Below are 19,331 nucleotides of genomic sequence, written 5' to 3' on the forward strand. Positions count from 1 at the left end.
GCGACTCCAGTGTCCTTGATGCCTGGTAGTTTTCTTGCAGACATTTCATGACCCAACTAGGTAACATCATCAGTGCTAGAAAGGTTTGCAGAGAGCAGGAGCAGGAGGAGAACGTCTCTCTTTTCCATCTACAAAGCCAGCTGGACAGAAGCTCCATAAGGCTTGGAAAAATTTAGGCACCCTAGGAAACCTTTTCTGCCAACAATGAGAGCTAGAAACTTCTGAAAGTGCAACCTGGCATTCCTTACCAACGTCCAACAAAACTAACCCCGATGCAGCTATCGAACGCGCTTCTCTGTGCACCCCGACACACCTGCGTGTCCTGCTCGACTTCACCTGGCAGCTGAACCTGAGGACGATCAGATCATTCCTGTCCTCCTTTTGAGGGTCGCTTGACGGCAGGCGTACGAGCGGGGGAGTGGGGTTCAGTGCCCCCCCCCCGAGACGCGCTGCTGCAAACGGGGCCTGGGGGAGAAGCAGCCAACGTGGCAGCGAGGCTGCAGATGGTGAGTGGGACGGGCGGTGGGCCCCGGTGCCACCAGGGGGGCTGCGTTTAAAAAACCATGATGAGCCGAGGAAGAAACACTGGGACTCAAAGTAAGAAAATAACTCACAGCATCACAGAGCCCTGCATGTGTGCTTGTGTTTGTGTGTGGAGCCTTGTGTTGTTAACCTTTGCACAACAGCACAAGCACTTGGGTTAACCATTGTGGGTCGAGGAAATTTCAACTTACAGGGACTCCTCCACTTACGACAGCTACAAAAAAGGTTGTAAAATACGGTCGGCCCTGTGGGTGACCCATTTCAGATCCATCATGATGTACAATGTACGAGGAGTCCTTGACTTACAACAGTTGATTTAGTGACCGTTCAAAGTTACAACCATACTTTAAAAAGTGACTTAGGACCATTTTCCACACTGATGACCATTGCAGCTTCAAACAAACCAAGGCCCCTGGTGGAATGTGTGGTGTGATTCCGTTCAATGGCGGTTTACTTAGCGAAGTGTGCTTAAGCACATCACAGCTTTATGCGCACCAATTGAGCCGATTTAGGCTGCCTCGGCTATTTGCTCTGGAGGAACCAGGCATTTCGCAAATAATTCCCTCTCTCTTCCCCCCCCCCCCTCAATTCCACCCCCACCCCCCGGTTTCATAACTATTTCACGGTAAAATGCTGACCTGATTTAACGTGTCCTACAGGCTTCGCTTCATTTGAGCGAGAAAAATCAGCTCAGAGAGAGCAGTTGTGAATAATTAACCTGTGTGTCTTTGTTTTGTGTGTGTGTGTCGAAGCTCAAACTGTGCAAGGAACATGCCTAAGAGACCCCACTTTGCAAGACAACACACTGACCTGTTTTTAACTCAGCTGGGTAACCTCCTGGCTCCTCTCTGTGGCTTTCTCAAGAATTGCACACTGGCTGAAACTGGAGCAGAACAAGGTAGGGTTAGGAGTGGGCACAGCAACAGGGCAGGTCTCCCCAAAGGTCTTTTAATCGGACAGAGAGAGAGAGAGAGAGAGAGAGAGAGAGAGAGAGAGAGAGAGAGAGAGAGAGAGAGACCATGGGGAAGGAGAAGAGAGAAATAAAGAATCAAGAGCTTAGAAACAGCAGCTCAGCCCAGGTGAAAAGAGAAACCTTTCACCCACCTTAAGAACTCACTATAAGCAGAATAACAGAGCTGGAAGGGACCTTGGAGGTCTTCTAGTCTACCCCCTGCTCAAGCAGACCCTATGTCATTCTGGACAACTGGTGGTACAGTCACTTCTTAACTTCCTCATCGACCCGTTGCCTGTTGCCAAAACTAAGCAAAACAAAATACTTTCCTTGGATGAGATTCTAAAAATGGTTGCTTTCTCTGGAAGGTTTTGCTAATAAACAGGGAGATCCACGTGCCACAGGTCAGTAACTGCGCGTGCGCGCACGCACACACACACACACACACACACACCCCTCAAGGCAGTTAAAAAAAGGCATTAAGAAATTCTTTTTTGCAGTTGCTTTTCAAAGTTTATATTTATTTAGAAAATGTTTATGGCTGCCCAACTCAGGGCTTATGGAAACAAAATTCCAAAGCAAACCCCTATAAACTCTCAATTAATGAATAAAGTTGTTAGACGTTGGCCAAGAAGGGAGAGGGAGAAGAGGTGGGGGCAGAATTTCGGGGAACTCCATGAAATTCCCTTTGGACTTTTGCATGTTGGCCTGTGACTGCAATAAACACTGGATTGGATTGGATCGGATCCAGGGCTTCCACCCCAGATCTCATCAAGGGCCACAATCCCCTTTCCCACCCGATTTGGGAGATGATGAGGATCAACCTTGAACCTCCTTTATTTGGGAAACTTCCCAAATCCTTTGTGGATTTTTGAATTGGTCCCTGAATTGGGAACTTTCTGCCTCTGAGGTCACAAGAGTTGTGCAGAAGACTGGACTGTGAGGAACGATGCAATCTAATCTCCTAACTTCTGTTTTTCTTCCCCCCAAGTTCCCATCGCACAACAGAGATGCCCTTGTTTCCATGACAACCGGCAAGTGCAATCGCTGCTGAAGAAGTTAATCCAAGTTGTTTCTGTGTTTCGGGTGTTGCTGAGCTGTGTGGATCCGGCTCTGAGAAGCTACACGTCCAACGTGGCTCCTTTGGCACTTGAGGCAGCCTTTGGTTTCAAATTTGGACCAATGATCTCCATCCCATTTCCACCCTGTACCTCAAGGCCTTCCTCGCATAGCACCAAAAAGACCTTCTGAAACCAGGGAGGAAGATTTGCGCGTTCAGAGTGTGCAAAATTCTCTCCAGGAATTCCAAATCTCATTCCGAAGTTTACTCTTGAAATCCAGCTGGACCAAGCCACCCCGTTGCCTTTGGAAGGCCACCTCTAGGAGCCCAGGAGGATGCTCTTGGCCCATCGAGTTGCCTCGTTGGACACATTTTAGGGGCTTTTACCCGAGCAGACCCGTCTCTCACTGCTGAGGGATGCAGCAGAGCTAGGCAGAACTGAGACAGCAAAGGGAAAATCCTGATTTAGTTCTTTCCTTGAGAATTGCTGCAAGTCTGGCTGAAAAGCAAGTGGAACAAAGCCGAGACTTTGTAGAAAAGACGGGACAACCATTTGATTGGGCAGGGGGTTGGAGTAGAAGACCTCGGGGGGTCCCTTCCAGCCCTGTTATCCCATGGAACTCTTTGCCTAGCAGCTGCCATCAGGACAGGCAAGCCCAGGGTTTGGGGGCTGCGGTTGCTATGACAACGGAGCAGCCAGCCCAGCTTTGGACCACGAGGTCGCTTCTTCCTTTCTCTTTCCCCAGTGGGGGGCCTCCTGCGGTCTCCGTGGCCGGCTTCCCTGCACGTAGCAACCAAGACCCCGGCTGCCCTCTGGCCTTCCAAGCAGGAGGCCCCTCGGAGGACGAAAGCGGCGCTTCCCAAAGAAAGGTGGTCCCCGGAGGCCGTCCAGCCTTGAAAACCCTCCTGTGGAGGCAGTGGGTGAAGGCAGACCCTGCCCCAAAGGGACCCACTTTGTCCTCCCAACACGGAGGTCCTTAGAATAGAATCACAGAGTTGGAAGGGACCTGGGAGGTCTACTAGTCCAACCCCCTGGTCAAGCAGGAGACCCCAGCCTAGACCGTTCCAGACAAGTGGCTGCTCACTCTCTTCTCACAGTGATGGAGCACCCACCGCCGTGGAGGGGAGCAGTTCAAAAATCCGTCTGTTGCTTCTTCTCCTGCCTTTGGGGGCTTTGGAGAGTAGGTGGAACCCCTCCCGTCTCTGTGGCAGCCCCTCAGATATTGGAAGAGGCTATCATGTGCCCCCCCCCAGCTTTTCCCAGCAGGACCCTTTCCTTGGTCTTTCACTGGAGGGCTGGATAAGCCTGCAGGGTGCAGCCACGATGCACTGGACACGAGCCAGAGGCACGTCCCCCTCTGTCCGGCGGCGTCCACAAAGGACGCGTTGAGAGGCCTTTTGTAGCCTGGCCCCCTCGGTGCATGAATAATAGACGGCTTCTCTGCGCATCGCCGGGCAAATGAGAAAGGAGCTTTAGGTCCTTTCTGGATGCAGTTTGGGAGGAGGAGAGCAGCCATCAGACGCTCAGCGATCCATGTCTTACGAGCGAGCTGCTAGAAAAGCCATTCATGAATAATGATGGCGTCCTCAAGACCAGCTTCCTTGGAATGCTTAATGGCTGGTTGGGATGCAGAACAACAAGAGTTGGAAGGGACCTTGGAGGTCTTCTAGTCCAACCCCCTGTTCTGGCAGAAAACACTATCCCATTTCAGACAAAGGGTTGTCCAATGTCTTCTTGAAAGCCTCCAGGGATGGAGAATTCACAACTTCTGTTCCATGGATTAATTGTTCTGTCAGGAAATTTCTCCTAATTTCTAGGTTGCTTCTCTCCTTGATGAGTTTCCATCCGAAAAGGAGGACCGGGGGGGCAGGATAGCAGCCTTCCAGTATTTGAGGGGCTGCCCCAAAGAAGAGGGGGGGTCAACTTATTCTCCAAAGCCCCAGAAGGCAAGACAAGAAGCAGCGGGTGGAAAACAATCGAGGAGAGGACCAACCTAGAACTAAGGAAAAATATCCGGACAGGTTCACTTAACGTCCATATGGTTCACTTAACTGCAGTGGTTCACTTACCATCCATGGCAAAAATGACACAGCTGCCAGTGCAGCTCCCGGCAGTCCAGGCAAGGCTAAACAGAGGCGGGGATTGTACAAGAAACACGATCAGAAACCACCAATTAAGTCATCATAATTTATTACCCATTGCAGAAACACTCTTGTGCAAGATACACAAAGCTTGTAGGAAAAGACCAAACAACCTTTGAGGACATCATTGCAAAATGCAGCCAAAGAGAAGGATAAACAGATGGCAAGCAAGGCAGCCCTTTTGAATTCTATGTGTGTCATGCAATTGTTTTTAAAATGGCCAGAATCAGTACAAAAGAGAACTAAACCCAAAAGGAAGGCCGGCATTGAGAGAAAATTCTTTATGTGCAGATCAACCAGTTCGGTAAAAAAAAGTCCTTAGAGAGGCAAGAATTCCTTAAGTACAAAAAAGCAACTTTGCATTAGACACAAAACCCCTACAGAGGAAACAGAGAAGTAAATATTTTGCATTTTGGAAAAAAATATTTGGCACTCTCCTGACAGGATTACAGTTTGTGTATGCACACGTTTTGTTTATTTCATTGCACAGTAACAAAGAGAAAAAGCAAATATTGATTCGACACAAGCTTTCGTTTGCTAGGGAACATTTTTTAAAAAGCACGCAAGTACTTTTAAAAAACATGTCTTCCATTTACCATATAAAATTACATTTCTCTATTTGCACCTGAGTGACTGAGCATTGCCCCAAATGTCAAACACTAGAATTATAAACCAATTTTGGGGAAATAAGGATAACCTTACTCCTGGTTCAAGCTTTCTCTTTAAAAAGTTCCTTACATTCCAGAGACTTCAAAAAGTAAGCAGAATCACATACAGTGTGTGTTGGTTTGTGTGTTGTGATTATAAACTATCCTTTGTCCCTCTTTTTCCTTCACAAAATCCAAGGAAAAAAAAAAATATATATATATATATATATATATATATATATATATATATATATATATATATATATATATATATATATATATATATATATATATATATATATTTGTTTTCTGAGGTTCTCGGTATTTGTATGTGGATCTTTGGTTATTGGGTTCTCTCGCGTAAGATTCAAAGTATCTAGGCAGCGCGTTGGCGAGGTCCCACTCGCCATCTTCAGGCTGGTGCTTTCGGCTTAGTGCTTGCACTGGCACCTGCTCGAAAGCACCAGCCTGAAGATGGCGAGGGACCTCGCCAAACGCGTTGCCTAGATACTTTGAATCTTACGGGAGAGAACCCTAATAACCAAAGATCATATATATATATATATATATATATATATATATATATATATATATATATATATATATATTTATATTTATATTTATATAAAGTATAGACCATGTTACGTGCAAATTGATGGAATATTTTTTGCAAGGTGTCATCATGTAAACCCAGAACTCCGAGACCCTCTCTGCCCACCACCCCAATTATTTCTCTTTTCAGAAGACTTTTTAAAAGTCCAACTTGAAAAACTGAACTTCCTGGAGGAATAAAAGGCTCCAGTTCAGCCTTTCCGCAGCTCCTTAAAAGGCATCTCCAGTTGGATCCCAATGTGGCACTGAAGAAGTCCAAAAATCACCATCGCTTTCTGCCTCTTTCGCCCAAAAAAGTTCATCCTTTCTTCATTTTTTTTAAAAAAATGAATGATTTTGCCCGTTCTCGTGTTGAAAGGTGAATTATTTTTGTTCCCCTCATTTTTTTAACTTATTGTCTCTGGACGAGACATGAATATATATATATACATATATATATTTAGACACCCGGAGGGGGCTTTTCTGAAATGCTTTTCAGTACGTCATCAATTCGATCATCCTCAATGACAACTGGAGGCAGGAGAAAAAAAAGGAAAGGAAGATGAGTAAACACCTCAATTGTTTTCTTTCTGTTTCTTTCTTTCTTTGGTGTTGTTGTTCTTTCAGGTGGCATTTGCTTTGCAACCGCCGTCCTTAACTATGGACGTAATTTGAGGGCTATCCGGGGTTCACTGCTCAGGCTAAGCGGGAAAGCAGACAGGTTGGTTCACACAATTTGTGAAGACGGAGTTGGGAGACCCAACTACCCACCCCGCAGAAGCTGGCCTGATGGGTTGTGGGAGTCCAGCTTAAGGGGGGTTTCTCTATAAGCCACTTTTCTCTCTGTAGTACAGAAGGGGGTGAGGTGCATGCATTGCACACACACAGGTGCACACCTGGTACACAACACAATCCTGTTACTCAAGAAACATCGGTTTGTGTACAAAACCAGGTAAGTTTGGTGCTATTTTGAGAAGCAGGTGATAGCACGGTCAAGAATTTGGTAAGATTCCTTTCAGATTTTTAAACGGGCATTTTCAAGATTAACAAAAATGAAGACATACAAACACACACACACAGACAGAGAGACAACAAGCAGGATCACAAGACCGACTCAGTGGCACCAGAAGAGTTTTCTGAAACCAGAACGAGAAGGATGTTTGTGTAGCCCCCAATTAAAGGCAGGCTCTGCGTAAATGGATGGAACAAAGACTAGAGACACACTTATGGCAGTGTACACACACTTTTGTTGTTGTTTGCTACCACACAATTCTGTCTCAAAGGCTGCAGCTGTTTTTGATCCTTGTGGTCAATGCTGGGTTGACCCAGAAACCTCCCCACTGGTTTCTCTCCGGGCTCACCAGACAGCCACAAATGGAGGACACAACCAGACAAACAGCAGCCCAAACACGCTTGTGTTGTTGTGTCCCTCCCCTAACACACTGGCCTCCAAAGTTTGTGACCGCCCTTGCCCCGTCTTGGGAAGGGCGGAGTAGCTCTGCTCCATCTTGGCTTGGATCCATCTGCCCGCCCTTGGAGACTGTCCGCCAGAGGTCCTCCTTAATGGTAGGAGCTGACCAGCTGAGCCCCCTCCCCTGGAAGCTGGGCTGGGGGCTTCCCTGGATCCCTTCCTCCTCCAGAGGGCTTAGGGTGGGCAACTAGTCCTAGGGGGAGCGCCCACCTTTTGAGGGGAGCGGGGCATGTGGCGCATGCCCACCCCCAGGGGCAGCACCCCTTTCCCCAACCTTCCTTCCCACCGGCCCTTCCGAAGGGCTGCCTGCGGGCCCCTTCTTCAAGGGAGGGGGGCGAATAAAGCGGGCGCTTTATTCCCCCCCACGACTCAACCCCCACCCACCCAGGAGAGTCCCGCTTCCCACTGGAAACTCGACCTGCGCAGACCCAACCGCCCTCATCCCCAGGGCGGAGGAAGAGGAGGAGGAGGAGGTGATGGGCTTTGCGCCCTCAGGCTGCGTTGAGGGGGTGCAATACCCCCGCCCTGCTGGCAAGGTTGCCGAGGGGCTCTCCGTGGGGCCCGTCTCCCCCTCCCCTCCCCGCCTCTCTTACCGCACTTGCTGCGTCCGATCTGGGCCAGTTTGGGGGCGCGCTTGCCGGCGCCCCCGCCCCGAAGCCGCTGGTGTCCTGCAGGCGGCAGGCGAAGCCCAGCGGCGCCCCTCGCCCGCCTCCCTGCGGGGACTCAGCTGCACCTCCGACATCGCGGCGGCTGCTGCTGCTGCCCGGGCCGAGCGGAGCGCAGATGCCGCCGCCGCCGGCCGAAGCAGCGCTCCTCGCTCAGCGACGGTCTGCGGAGGGGAAGGAGGACGGCAGCCGCCCGGACAGAGCCTTCTCGCCCTCCGCTCAGTCGCCCGGGAGGCGCTTCCCACGCGTGGGCTGAGCGGAGGAGGAGCGGGCCGAGCCTTGCCTCCCTCGCGCCTTCCCCAGATCCCGGTCGAGAAAGCGAGCGAGCGAGCGAGCGAGGGAAGGAGCGGAGGATGGGCGCCCGGAGCAGGCTTGGCTGCGAGTCCCAGGCGCGCACAAGCACAACCAGACAGACAGACAGACAGACTGACGGAGGGGAAAAGACCCGCCCGGGGGCCGCAGCCTCCTCCTGCCTGGCTTCCCCAAGCGCCTCTTGCAAGGTTTGCGCCCACGCCTGCCCTTGGGCCCCGGGTGTCCAGGGGGGCCGGCCCCAAAGTGGAACCGAGGCCCCCATTTCCTCTGCTAGGGGTGCTGATGGCCATGTGAATGGCTGCGGTTGTTCTGTGAGCCACACGGCCGTTAAGTGAATCCGGCTTCCCCTCCCCTTGACTTTGCTTGTCAGAAGGTCGCAGAAGGGGATGATGTGACTCCAGGATGCTGCGGCCGTCATAAAAACGGGTCATTTGCTAAGCATCCGGATTTCGATCCCGTGACCCTGGGGACCGATCCTGCCAGGCTTCTCTGATCGAAGAGAAAGGAGACCTTGGAGGAGCTGGAGCAGGAGACCCTCCTAGGCCGCCTACCAGGCGGGGGGGCTGCCCCACGAGGGAGTGGGGGCTCTGGAGGCCAAGCGGTTTCCCTCTCGGGAAATCCCTCCTTCCTTCCAGGAGTCGCTTCTTGTCCTGCCTTCTGGGGCTTTGGAGAATAGGTGGGACCCCACCTCTCTCCCTTGGGGCAGCCCCTCAAACATTGGGAGAGGCTCTCCGGTCAGCCCTGGTCCTTCTTTCTTTTCAACCAGGCACCCCAATTCTTGGGTATGGATCCTTACTGATCAGCTGGGAGCAACCAAATTCCACTTTAATGTATGCCGGTTCGTGTCCATTCAAAGGGACCATGAAGTAGTTATTCTAGGCCTCTCAGCTGGCTGCAGCCCCAATGCTTGTGTGCGGGAGGCCCTGGGACCACCACTGGCAGTGTGCAGGTGCACCAAGGAAATTCTGTTTACTTGGCAACAGGTGCCATGCGGTGGGTGAGGCGAGGCGGGGCGGAGAAATTAAACTGGCTGGCCAGCTTCCTGGTTGCTTTGCTTTGCACCAAGAGAAACTGGCACACTGAGACCACAAGACGAGGCTGCCCCCTAACGGTCTCCAGAGGAGGCGAGAAGCGGCCTTCCAATCAACACCGAGTTCCCCCAAAAGCAGAGAATCTCAGTCGCCACCTCCGTTCTTACGCCTGCGGCAACCTGCTCACTCAGGAACGGCAACCAAATTAAGAGTTTTTAGTTACGTGAAAAGGGTTAAATATTGAGGAGGCGGGAGAGGCACATTCACAGTTTTCCTTCTTCTCTCTCTCAGGATGCCCGTTGTGTGTGCACACGCCTCTGCGTGGGATTGTGTGCTTGGCCTATCCAAGCCAGGTAGGTAGGCCGTTTGAAAGAGATTCGGTTCTGGGGTTTGAAACTTCAAGGAGGCTTTGCCCGACTATCCAGTAATTTTCAACACAGCAGTGGTTTTCTCCTCCTTAAATACCAAAAAGAATTCCCTCCATCTCTTTCCCGACACATGTAAGATTCTTTGGAGGCCCAAATAGCCAAAGTTACCCCTGAAGCAACGGCAGGGCGACCCCGTTTTACTCTGGGACCTGAGTAGGCAGGGAAATGAGACTAAAAAATAATATTCAGGGCCAAAGACACTGAGCCCTAATAAATAAAAAAACGTGTGAACTCCACACAGCTCCAGAAACGTGATCCTGGGAATTCTCCAACAGGCAACGTCTAAAGATGATTTATTCACACGCACAAAGAGAGGAGAAGGAGAACTTTCATTCTGGCATTTTCACCAGAGCCACAGCCGGCAGTTCAATTCCAGACTGAGTGTGGGAACAACATCGCTTGGCTTTGTCAATCTGTGCAAAGAGCTACAGCTAAGCCCCATCCCCACCCACAAAACCCACTCCCCGTTTTACACAGCAATGGTCACACCAGTTCCTAAAGCAGCCTGGGGGGCCTGCATCGCCCCTCAGCTGTTGTACAAAGGCACCACCCTGGTGATGAGCTGCCTGCAGATGGGGCAGCGGGGGGGCCTGGGCAGGGCCTCGTAACACTTGAGGCAGGAGCAGACGTGCCCGCACTCGAGGAAGACGCAGGCCCGGCTGTTGCCCAAGCAGACCACGCAGGCGTTGGTGGCGTCCCCTCCGGCGGTGATGCCCTCCAGCATCTGACGCAGCCGCCGCTTCTCCCGCTGACACCGGTACTGTTTGTGCAGGATGAAGAGGAGGAGGGCACAGCTGGCCAGCCCACAGAGGGTGGTCAGGACCTTCCAGAACCGGACGCTCGACTCCTGCCGCTTGAGCAGTGTGTCGAACCCCAGGCTGATCAGGCAGTAGCGCAGGCCCTGCTTGGGGGGCTGCAGCTTGATGGTGCTGCTGTCCAGGACGAGCTCGCCGACCCCAGTGAGGGCCGCCCCGACGGTCAGCATCTCTTCGGTCTCCTTGATGCCCTTGGGTCGCTCTCCGCTGATGTAGTGGCCGATGGCATCCGTCAAGGACTGCACCGAGGGGTGGAATCTCTCGTAGACGGTCTCCAGGCTCAGCTCTGCAGCAGTGAGGGGCTTCAGGACCCTCACGGCCACGCTGGGGGGAACCTCGCTCCCCGGGGGCACCAGATCGAAAGGGACCGTGTTTGTCCTCTGGTGGATGATCTTTTCATAGTTGTTCCTGGGGAAATTTCATCCAGAATGAAAAATACCACCGTTGCACAATTTGTAGAGTTTCTCCCTTCTCTCCTTTTATATCGTATCCCACTACGAACATGCAGTGGAAAACTGAGAGACTTTAAGGTGAGTTCTTGGTAAACAGTCTCTAGAAATTGTTGCTGCTGGACCACAGCTCCCATCTTCTCTGAGTGCCTGGACTGGTGGCTTAAAGTAGGGATGTCATGCAAAGTGGGGCAAGCACCCCTGATCTGCACTGAGTCGGCCTCGAGGAAGCTGCATGGTTTCCCAGCCTGGATCCTAAGTTGCAGATCTAAACACCACCCTCCGTGAGGGAAAAGAAAATGCGAGGAACAAGGCTGCTTGACCCAGAAACCAGGCAGCTTTTTAAAAGTGACAGACTTTAGTGTGGCAGAGACCTGAAATCTACTCCATTAGTTATAGCAAGACATAATGACAACGATAATCATAATTGAGAATGCAGCCGAACACCAATTAATGTGAAAAACAGTGAAATGTATATTAAATTCATAATAGGGAACTGATAAAAAGAGAAACACTGAGATATTTCAATGCTTAGCTTAGGCCAAAACACTTCGAATTTAAGCAAGAAGCTGAACTTTTTGATCATTTCCATGTACGTGAAGAAACTGAGTATTTTTATAGTTCTTATGACCATAAATAAATTAACCTCTGAGAAATCATGAAATGTTCCTACAGCACCTGGAAATAACATCTGTGAACCCCCAAAACTTTATCTCAGAAATAAAACAATTGCCTTTCTCAAAACTTGGTGTTCTCATGTGATAGCTTACAAAACTCCAGGCTACAGCAACACACTGGCATTTTGGTTCTCATTTGCCCGTTAGCAAGTTCCTGTTTCCAAAATGAGGCACTTACCAGAAGTGGGTGGTCCGGTTCCACACCATCTTGTGCTCCTGAAGGGTCAGCCTCTGGACCACTCCCTTGCAGCTGTCCACAAACTGGCTGTTGAGGCTTTCCTTGACGGATCGCACCACACCTGATCGGGCAGGAGAGACCGGGCAGCGGTCAGTGAGTGGAAGGAGGGAGACACCCAGTGTGCAGAAGTGGCTAATGGATGGATCAGAGGCCAGTTGTCTAGAGCAATCTAACAGCCCTCCGGATGGGTGGAGCAGCTTCCAGGGATATTGAGGGGATCACCAAAAGTTGAAGCCCCCCCCCCATCTGGAGAAGAGCACTCAGGAGGGCGAATGGCCAGCAACCTCCCCAATGGTCAAGCATCTGTAGACCCGTTTGGTGAATGCTTAGAGTGGGATCCCTTATGAAAGATGGCACAGATGTACTCTGAAGGTGGAAATACACAACTACACCTATACAATTACCCCACAGGAAAGGTATACCTTCTATCACCGCATAGGGGACGCACTTCCCTGGGGCTTCCATCAGCAGGTTCCTTAAATCCTGATCCAGGGTGACTTTTTTAGCACCCTGGGGGAAGGAAGGAGAAAAACAGACTTCACAATAGCATCCTCTGAATCACAACAGAGAGATTTTCAGACATTCCCCAAACATACTTCTCTGGCAAATTATGAAGCAAAAGAAAACGAATGGCTAGTGAAATTACAAGTATCAGAGGTCATGTCAAAATAGATCCCCACCATTGAGAAGGCCTCCTCCCCTCTTTAGAGAAATCCACCTCACTGCCCTTGGCAAGAAAAACTTCTAAGCATGAATAAAATATCCAGAGTGGTAGATGCGGGCTTTCTTTAAATTCATTTGTGTCATCACACATACAAATGAACGCCAGCACAAACTGTGCTTTGCTGAGCGCCTTTTCTGGGCTCGCTTCCAGGTGTTTAAGTCTTCAAATGGCCTCCTTGTTTTTCTTTTGAAGGACTTGGTATTTTGAAGATCCCCAAATATCCCCAAATAAACCTACCCGTAGATCTCATTTTAAACAGTTCCTGTAGCTGCTCTGAAAAGTTGGAATCAAACCAATAGGGCAGATGCTACAGAAACAAGCACAGGGGCCGCTTTGAGCCAGGATCCAAATGGCTGCTCACCTTCAGGCTGTCTGCAATTTTTGACTTATGTCTGTAGACGGCATAGAGGATTGCAGTAACAGCCGAACTGGTTGCCAGAAGGATAATTTCACCCGTCGAAGTGTGACTGGCGGAGTCCATGGTTGTCCCTGTAATAGGAGAGAGAGAGAAGCATCAGTTCTACTTTCCTTGTTCTTCAAATTGTCCATACACTTACAGCCACTCGTTTACTGACCACTCAAAGTTACAACAGCAGTGCAAAACTTAGGACCGTTTTTCCACTTACGACCGTTGCAACATCGCCATGGTGACATGATTAAAATTTAGATGCTTGGCAACTGGTTCACATTTATGAGGGTCCCGCAGTCACAGGATCCCCTTTTGAGATCTTCAGATAGGGAAAGTCAATGCAGAAGCAGGATTCACTTAACAACCATGTTACGAGCCTAACGACTGTAGTGACTCAGTTAATAATGGTGGCAAGAAAGGGGGCAAAACTCACTTAATAATTGAAATTGTCGAGGCCTACCTGTATATTCCCTCGTCTTTGTCTTTGTCTTTATCTTTCTTAGTCAGTAGGCAGGGCGCAACCACAACACACAAGCAACCCCACAACTATCGCAAGCTGGGACAGTCCCCTCATTCTCTGTCCAGCCCACCTCACAGGGTTGTTGAGGGGAAAACAGGAGGAGGAAGGCTTTTCGGGGTGCCCGGAAGGGAACGGGCCCGCTCCTGGGGCAGGGAGTTCCGCAGGCGGACGGCCAAGAGGTCCTGCGACCTCCCCGCCAGCCAGAAACTTTCGGGGAAGAGGCCCAACGGCCCGCTGAGGGAGCCCCCACCCCCGTTTCCATAGCAACCGGCGGGAAGGCCGACTACCTGCGTCAGGACGCTCCGGCAAGGCACTTCCGGGAAGGAGTGGCGCTTGATGACGCCAAAAGGCCGCGCGAAAGAGCTTTTGCCATAGAGAAGGTAAACACGGGGCTAGAAGAACCCGGAAGTGAGACTCTGATGTCAGATATGGTCACTGCGGCATATAGACATTGGAAAAGTATAGAGGAAACTATGTTGTCTTCGAAGAAGCTTCTTTCAAACCCATTTTTGCCGCCTATTTGGCCTACCTTGCAATGCTGTTGTAACTCTTCGTTTTTCATGGGAACATAGGGGCCTGGAGCTAACCAACAAGGGCTTTGTCTTCCTTCTTTGGACTGCAAACTAATGGTGGCCATTCATGGGGGCTCCTGCCTTCCTGGCCTGCCTTGCAAAACTGGCATCCTTTTGTTTTTTGCTCTCACCCACAGTTGCACCTGTGGGCTTTTGCATCTTCAACCCCCACCCTTAAATCTCCATTTTGATGTAGGTTGAAATGGGGGGGGGGATGAAGCCCCACTGGCGTATTTTGCACCCAGGACCTCCAGCAGCAGCAGCAGAAAGCTCCGCCCAGCAGCTCAGCACAAAAATCCACGACAAAAGCCTCCTTCCCTAATGTTCCCTGGTATCCCATTCGGGCAGGGGACTATGGGAACTGAAGTCCCAGAGGATGGCGTTGGATCGTGGAGGGCAGTGGTCTCTGAGCATTGCGGGGAAGCCCCAAGGACAGGAAATCATTAGCATTAGGAAGGAAGGCCACCAGGTGATCTAAGGGTTGTAAATCGGACAAAAACAAGAAGCATCCTACAAAAGGGCAAAGTTTGTCCATGCTCTTTCCAAGAGATCTGCATGATGCCTTGGAGCTGAGCTTAACCCAAAGGAATTGTGCAGACTTCTCCTCCTCCGTGTAAATTTAAGAGCCCCTTCAGCTCACAGCTTTGTTCAGTCACAGCTTCTTAAATGATACAATTCAAATTAAACCACTTTTTTTCAGACTCAGCAAGATCCACCATCCTATTTGTTCCCATACTCTAAATTTCTGCCCGAAAATTTCCCTTATGCACAGCTTAGAAGACCCCTTTCCCAAATGTCAAATGAACGATTTAAAAGAAAAATAAATGTTTATTATACACGCTTACACTACACTTCTCCGGCCCAATCCTTGATTGAGGTTTGGGAGACCCCAGATACAAGGCTCTATTTACAGTCCCCGCAAAGGCCCAGGGGCTGGGAGGGGGTGGAGGCATGCTGGCCAGGCTGAATGCCACCCATCTGGCAGTCAGCAGAGCCCCCCTTCAAAACTCGGGGCCGGAAAAACACTTGGGGGTCATCTCTTTGCACATAACAACAGGAAAATGTTGCAGTTTGCGGTTGTAGGTTGGTGCTTCCCTTTTGAAGCACAAGCTGGCGTGTTTGTCGCACTCACACGCCAAGGTGGCACACACCGATCTGTTCTTGTACTCTGTGGGCCGGAGAAGAGAGGATCAGCCCAGGAGGGGGGGCGTCTCAGACCCTTCCCAACTTCCACACCCCTGGGCAAAATTGTGAATACCACAAAACCTGGGAGAACTCACTGCACTGCACTTCGTTGTTGATAATCAGGTATCTGTAGTGGTCGGTGTATGGATGGCAACCCTGGTGGTGCAAATTTTCGTAGCAGCAATCGTGGTTATAGCAACACCTGGACCAGAGAGGCGAAAGTCAGATTTTGGACAGAGAGAGACGACACAAAAACTTTCCTTCCTGCACAGAAACTCTTTTGAAGTCGTTTCCCTCCTGGTGTGAATCGGACGGGAATCTTTTAAATCGGAAGGGTGTTTTCATTGTTATTCTCCACATCCTTTCGAGATCCTGAGCCAAAGGGGGCATTAAAGCTGGCAGCCCAACTGAGCTCCCTGGGCAAGAAACAGAGGAGTACCAGTAGCTCTTGATGTTACAATGGCACTGAAAAAAGTGACCTAGGACCGTTTTTTCACACTTATGAAAAAGTGGGAAGAGTTTTCACCCCTGTAGTCACGTGATCCAAATCTAAACGCTCGGCAACTGCTCACACTTATGACGGTGGCAGTGTCCCGGGGTCACGTAATCTCCTTTTCTGACTCAATGGGGACGCCAGATTCACTAACTCAACTGCAGCAATTGCAAAATTGCCCAATTTTGTACACAACTGCACAACTTAACAGCCCTGGCAAGAAAGGTGGTAAAAGGGGAAGCCTTGGGCTCCACTGTGGTCGTAAGTTGAGGACCAGCTGTGCTACAGAAGACTGTCGCTCTCTTTTGCGCCTCGTCCCACAGCCAGCGGGGTTCCCGCGGGGTGTGTGTGTGTGTGTGCTGCAGAAGGGGGGGTCATGCAGCCACTGGGAGCCGGGTTCAAAAGAGGCGGGGAGGGGGAGCCACTGTGTTAGGCGGCTGAACTCACGTGTCTGTGGGGTCCCTCGGCTTCCCTCGCCCACCCTTCCCGCAGTAGCAGCCGTAGCCGTTGAAGTAGATGAGCACGTTCTTCTGTGTGATCCGCTGGATCATCAGCTTGAAGTTGAGGAGGTTGTTGGCAGTGATGGCAAACACTGCAAAGAGAGGGGAAAGAGGCTAGTCCTCAAGAGGGTGCCAGGAAGGACATGCAAGCCAGGATGGGTGGACTCCAGCTCCCGAAATTCCCCAGCCAGCCAGCCAGCCAGCCAGGCTAACCCTACCCATTTCTTTTTAAAACGAAGCCTAATACACATAAATGCTTCTGCTTTTGTCTTTAAAGGGAAGGCAGGCAGAGAAGAAGTTGGCCGCCCTTGGTGGAGCTGAAGGCGAGCAGGAGTCCCAAACCGGGAAAGAGGAAAAATAAAACAGAAAGAGAAGGAAGCCAACACAGGAAAATGAAAAAAAGGCCTGGGGGAAAGCAGGTCGCCCCAAGGGGGTAAGGGGAAGGTCTTCCCAGAAAGCCCCTTGGGACAGCCAGGACCAGCATGACGGAGAACCTCTGTCGACCTTTGGGGGGAAAGCAGGCCCCATGCTCTCTTTTCGAGGGGAGGGGTCTGTGATGAAGAGGAGAAGGAGAGACCCTGGAACCTAGCAGCACTTACCGCTCGCCCCCAGCACCATGGCTACGTGAACCAGCCTCATCTCGGGAAGTGCCTGGGGAGGAGGAGGAGGAGAAACAGACGGCTGCCTTGATCATTTCTACAAATAACTCTTATCAGAGTTGGAAGGGACCCCTTCTAGTCCAGAAGTCGCCAACCTTTTGGACCTCGGGGACCACCAAACTCATAATTTTAAATCCTGCGGACCAGAAACCCTGGGAAAATCCCCCAAAAAGTGTGCAGGAAAATCCCTCACCCTGTTTTCCTACTGGTCAATCATTCTTTACTGTCTCCAGCTCCATTCTTAGGGGGAGGGACAGAGAGAGAGACTTTTGGCTTCATGCAAGGAAAGCAGCAGAAGCAACAGAAGTCTTTTTTTCTCTCCCCCAAACTCTGCCAGAAATGAGTCTTTGCCGGGGCAGCCTTTTGGAGCAGGATACCTCGCAGGGTCCCAAAGACTCATTTCTGGCAGAGTTTGGGGGAAAGAAAGAAATGCTTTTGCTGCTTTCCTTGCATGCAGCCAAAAGCAGAAGAAGAAAGAAGTGGAAAGAAGCAGACCAGTGGCCAGGCAAGATGCACGGGGCGAGTGGGAAAAGTCCCCCCCCGCCCTTTTCCCCCTCCCCTAACTACCTCTTCTTGTTTGCAATGCAGGCGATGCAAGCCTTGTGTTCCCGCAGGCCACGTGGGCGGCACAGCCTTGTGTTCCGTGCAGCCTGCATTAATTGCTTTGGGGGTGACATTTCTCTGCAAACCACCAAAATGTTCTCACGGACCCCCGTGAGTGGTTGGCGACCACTGTTCTAGTCCAACCCCCAGTTCAAGCAGGAGACCCTATAACATTCTGGACAAATGGCTGTCCAGTCTCTTCTGGAAGACTTCCAGGGACGGAGCACCTTCTGAAAGAAAGCCATTCCACTGATTAATTGTTCTTATTATCAGGAATTTCTCCTCAATTCTAGGTTGGATCTCTCCTAGGTTAGATTATCTTCCTCCCCTCAGAATCCCTGGTTAATTTCATGTCTACTTGCATCTTCCTTATTCTTTTTGTGTGGGGGTCTGCTTAAATGCTATTTTCCCCTCGTTTTTTTCCCTTTCCTTTTGCTTCTTAATTGCAACCGAGCTGCGTTTCCCAAATCAGGGAGAGAGAGAAACCTGAGAAAAATCTCTCTCGCAGACACTCATCATTTTGGAAACTAGGAAGGGTTAGTATGAAACATTTCAACCTTTGAGTTTAAGGCCAGGCAGGGCAAGGAGGAAGCTGCTGAGGGAGGGAGGATGCAAAGGGACTTTCCCCTAGGGGGGGGGGTTTCCTTCTTTTCTTGCCCCTTTCCCTCCTTGCCTGGAGGGGAGACCCACCCCAAGAGAGGCAGGAAGCAGAAGTCGGACAAGTGGGACTTGCCCTTGAAGCCCTGCAATGGCTCAGCTGGGTTATATACCTTGTCCCAGGTATGCCAGGGAATCTCCCTCGGCTGGTCACCTCCCAGCTCTTTCCTTTGTCCATGGGGACCCCCTAGGAAAGCTCAAAACCCACAGACGGGCTTGTCCAAAAGCGAAGCTGTGTGACTCTCCGCCACTGGACAGAACCACGGCAGTTTTGTTCTGGAAGGCGATGGGATTGTGATGCCAGGAACTCTGGAACCCTTGTGGGGGGAAAGGCAGGGCCTGAGAAGACTCCTCCGGAGAAGGAGGCACGGATGGAGAGAATGGGATACAGAACAGCAGAGTCAGAAGGGACCTTGGAGGTCCTCTAGTCCAATGCCCTGCTCAAGCAGGAGACCCAATACTATTTCATACAAATGGGAGTCTTCCTCAAAAGCCTCCATTGATGGGGGAGCACCCGCAACTTTTGGAGGGAAGCCAATCCGCTGATAAATGGTTCTGTCAAGAAATTCCTCCTTATTCCGAGTATGGATCTCAGAATACATTTGGAAGGGACCTTGCAGATAATCTAGTCCAACCCCCTACCCAAGCAGGAGACCCTATATAATTCCAGGCAAGTGGCTCTTCTTAAAAGCCTCCAGTGACGGATCACCCACAACTTCCAGAGGGAAGCCAATCCACTGATTAATGGTTCTCAGTGCCAGGAAACGTTTTCTTAGTTCTAGGTTGAATCTCTCTTTGACAATCTTCCATCTGTTACTTTCTGTCCTGTCCGGAGGTGCTTCGGAAAAGGTGCCTGACCTTGCAGGGTCGTTGTGAAGCAGAGCCAAGCTGATTAATGGAAAGCTAGCTTGACAATCTGGGACTTCCTTCCAAGCAAACGGATTTCTTTTTTGCACTGAGTGAGTTCTCCTAAATTCGCTTTTTCATC

At 50.5% G+C, this 19,331-nt stretch overlaps 3 protein-coding genes across 5 annotated transcripts; all 3 read right to left on the reverse strand.

The window, feature by feature from the left end:
- Positions 1 to 6,104: 6,104 nt before the first annotated feature.
- Positions 6,105 to 9,246, reverse strand: CAMK2N1 (calcium/calmodulin dependent protein kinase II inhibitor 1). Its single transcript, XM_026685599.2, is given in 4 exon segments — positions 6,105 to 6,466; positions 8,000 to 8,059; positions 8,062 to 8,223; positions 9,180 to 9,246. Coding segments are annotated over 4 exon segments (360 nt in total). The 3' UTR covers positions 6,105 to 6,395.
- Positions 9,247 to 10,112: 866 nt separating this feature from the next.
- On the reverse strand, positions 10,113 to 15,222 carry MUL1 (mitochondrial E3 ubiquitin protein ligase 1). Of its 3 annotated transcripts, none has more exons than XM_087944561.1 (5): positions 15,092 to 15,222; positions 13,107 to 13,234; positions 12,444 to 12,531; positions 11,962 to 12,082; positions 10,113 to 11,065 (listed from the first exon to the last, which is right to left on the reverse strand). In XM_087944561.1, exons 2-5 carry the CDS (start codon positions 13,224 to 13,226, stop codon positions 10,369 to 10,371), a joined length of 1,026 nt encoding a protein of 341 aa, XP_087800687.1. In that variant the 5' UTR covers positions 13,227 to 13,234; positions 15,092 to 15,222; the 3' UTR covers positions 10,113 to 10,368. The 3 variants fall into 3 exon arrangements, with proteins under 3 accessions (XP_087800687.1, XP_026541371.1, XP_026541372.1); XM_026685586.2 differs by lacking the exon at positions 15,092 to 15,222 and adding an exon at positions 13,962 to 14,070; XM_026685587.2 differs by lacking the exon at positions 15,092 to 15,222 and adding an exon at positions 13,615 to 14,021.
- Positions 15,223 to 15,247: 25 nt separating this feature from the next.
- On the reverse strand, positions 15,248 to 17,493 carry LOC148129359 (basic phospholipase A2-like). Its single transcript, XM_087944566.1, has 4 exons — positions 17,024 to 17,493; positions 16,372 to 16,516; positions 15,527 to 15,633; positions 15,248 to 15,414 (listed from the first exon to the last, which is right to left on the reverse strand). The coding sequence occupies exons 1-4, from the start codon at positions 17,061 to 17,063 to the stop codon at positions 15,248 to 15,250; spliced, it is 459 nt and encodes a 152-aa protein (XP_087800692.1). The 5' UTR covers positions 17,064 to 17,493.
- Positions 17,494 to 19,331: the final 1,838 nt, after the last annotated feature.

This window comes from Notechis scutatus, chromosome 16, assembly GCF_049901735.1.
Source record: "Notechis scutatus isolate UNSWTSFEM ecotype Mainland chromosome 16, rNotScu1.2, whole genome shotgun sequence".
NCBI lineage: Eukaryota > Metazoa > Chordata > Lepidosauria > Squamata > Elapidae > Notechis > Notechis scutatus.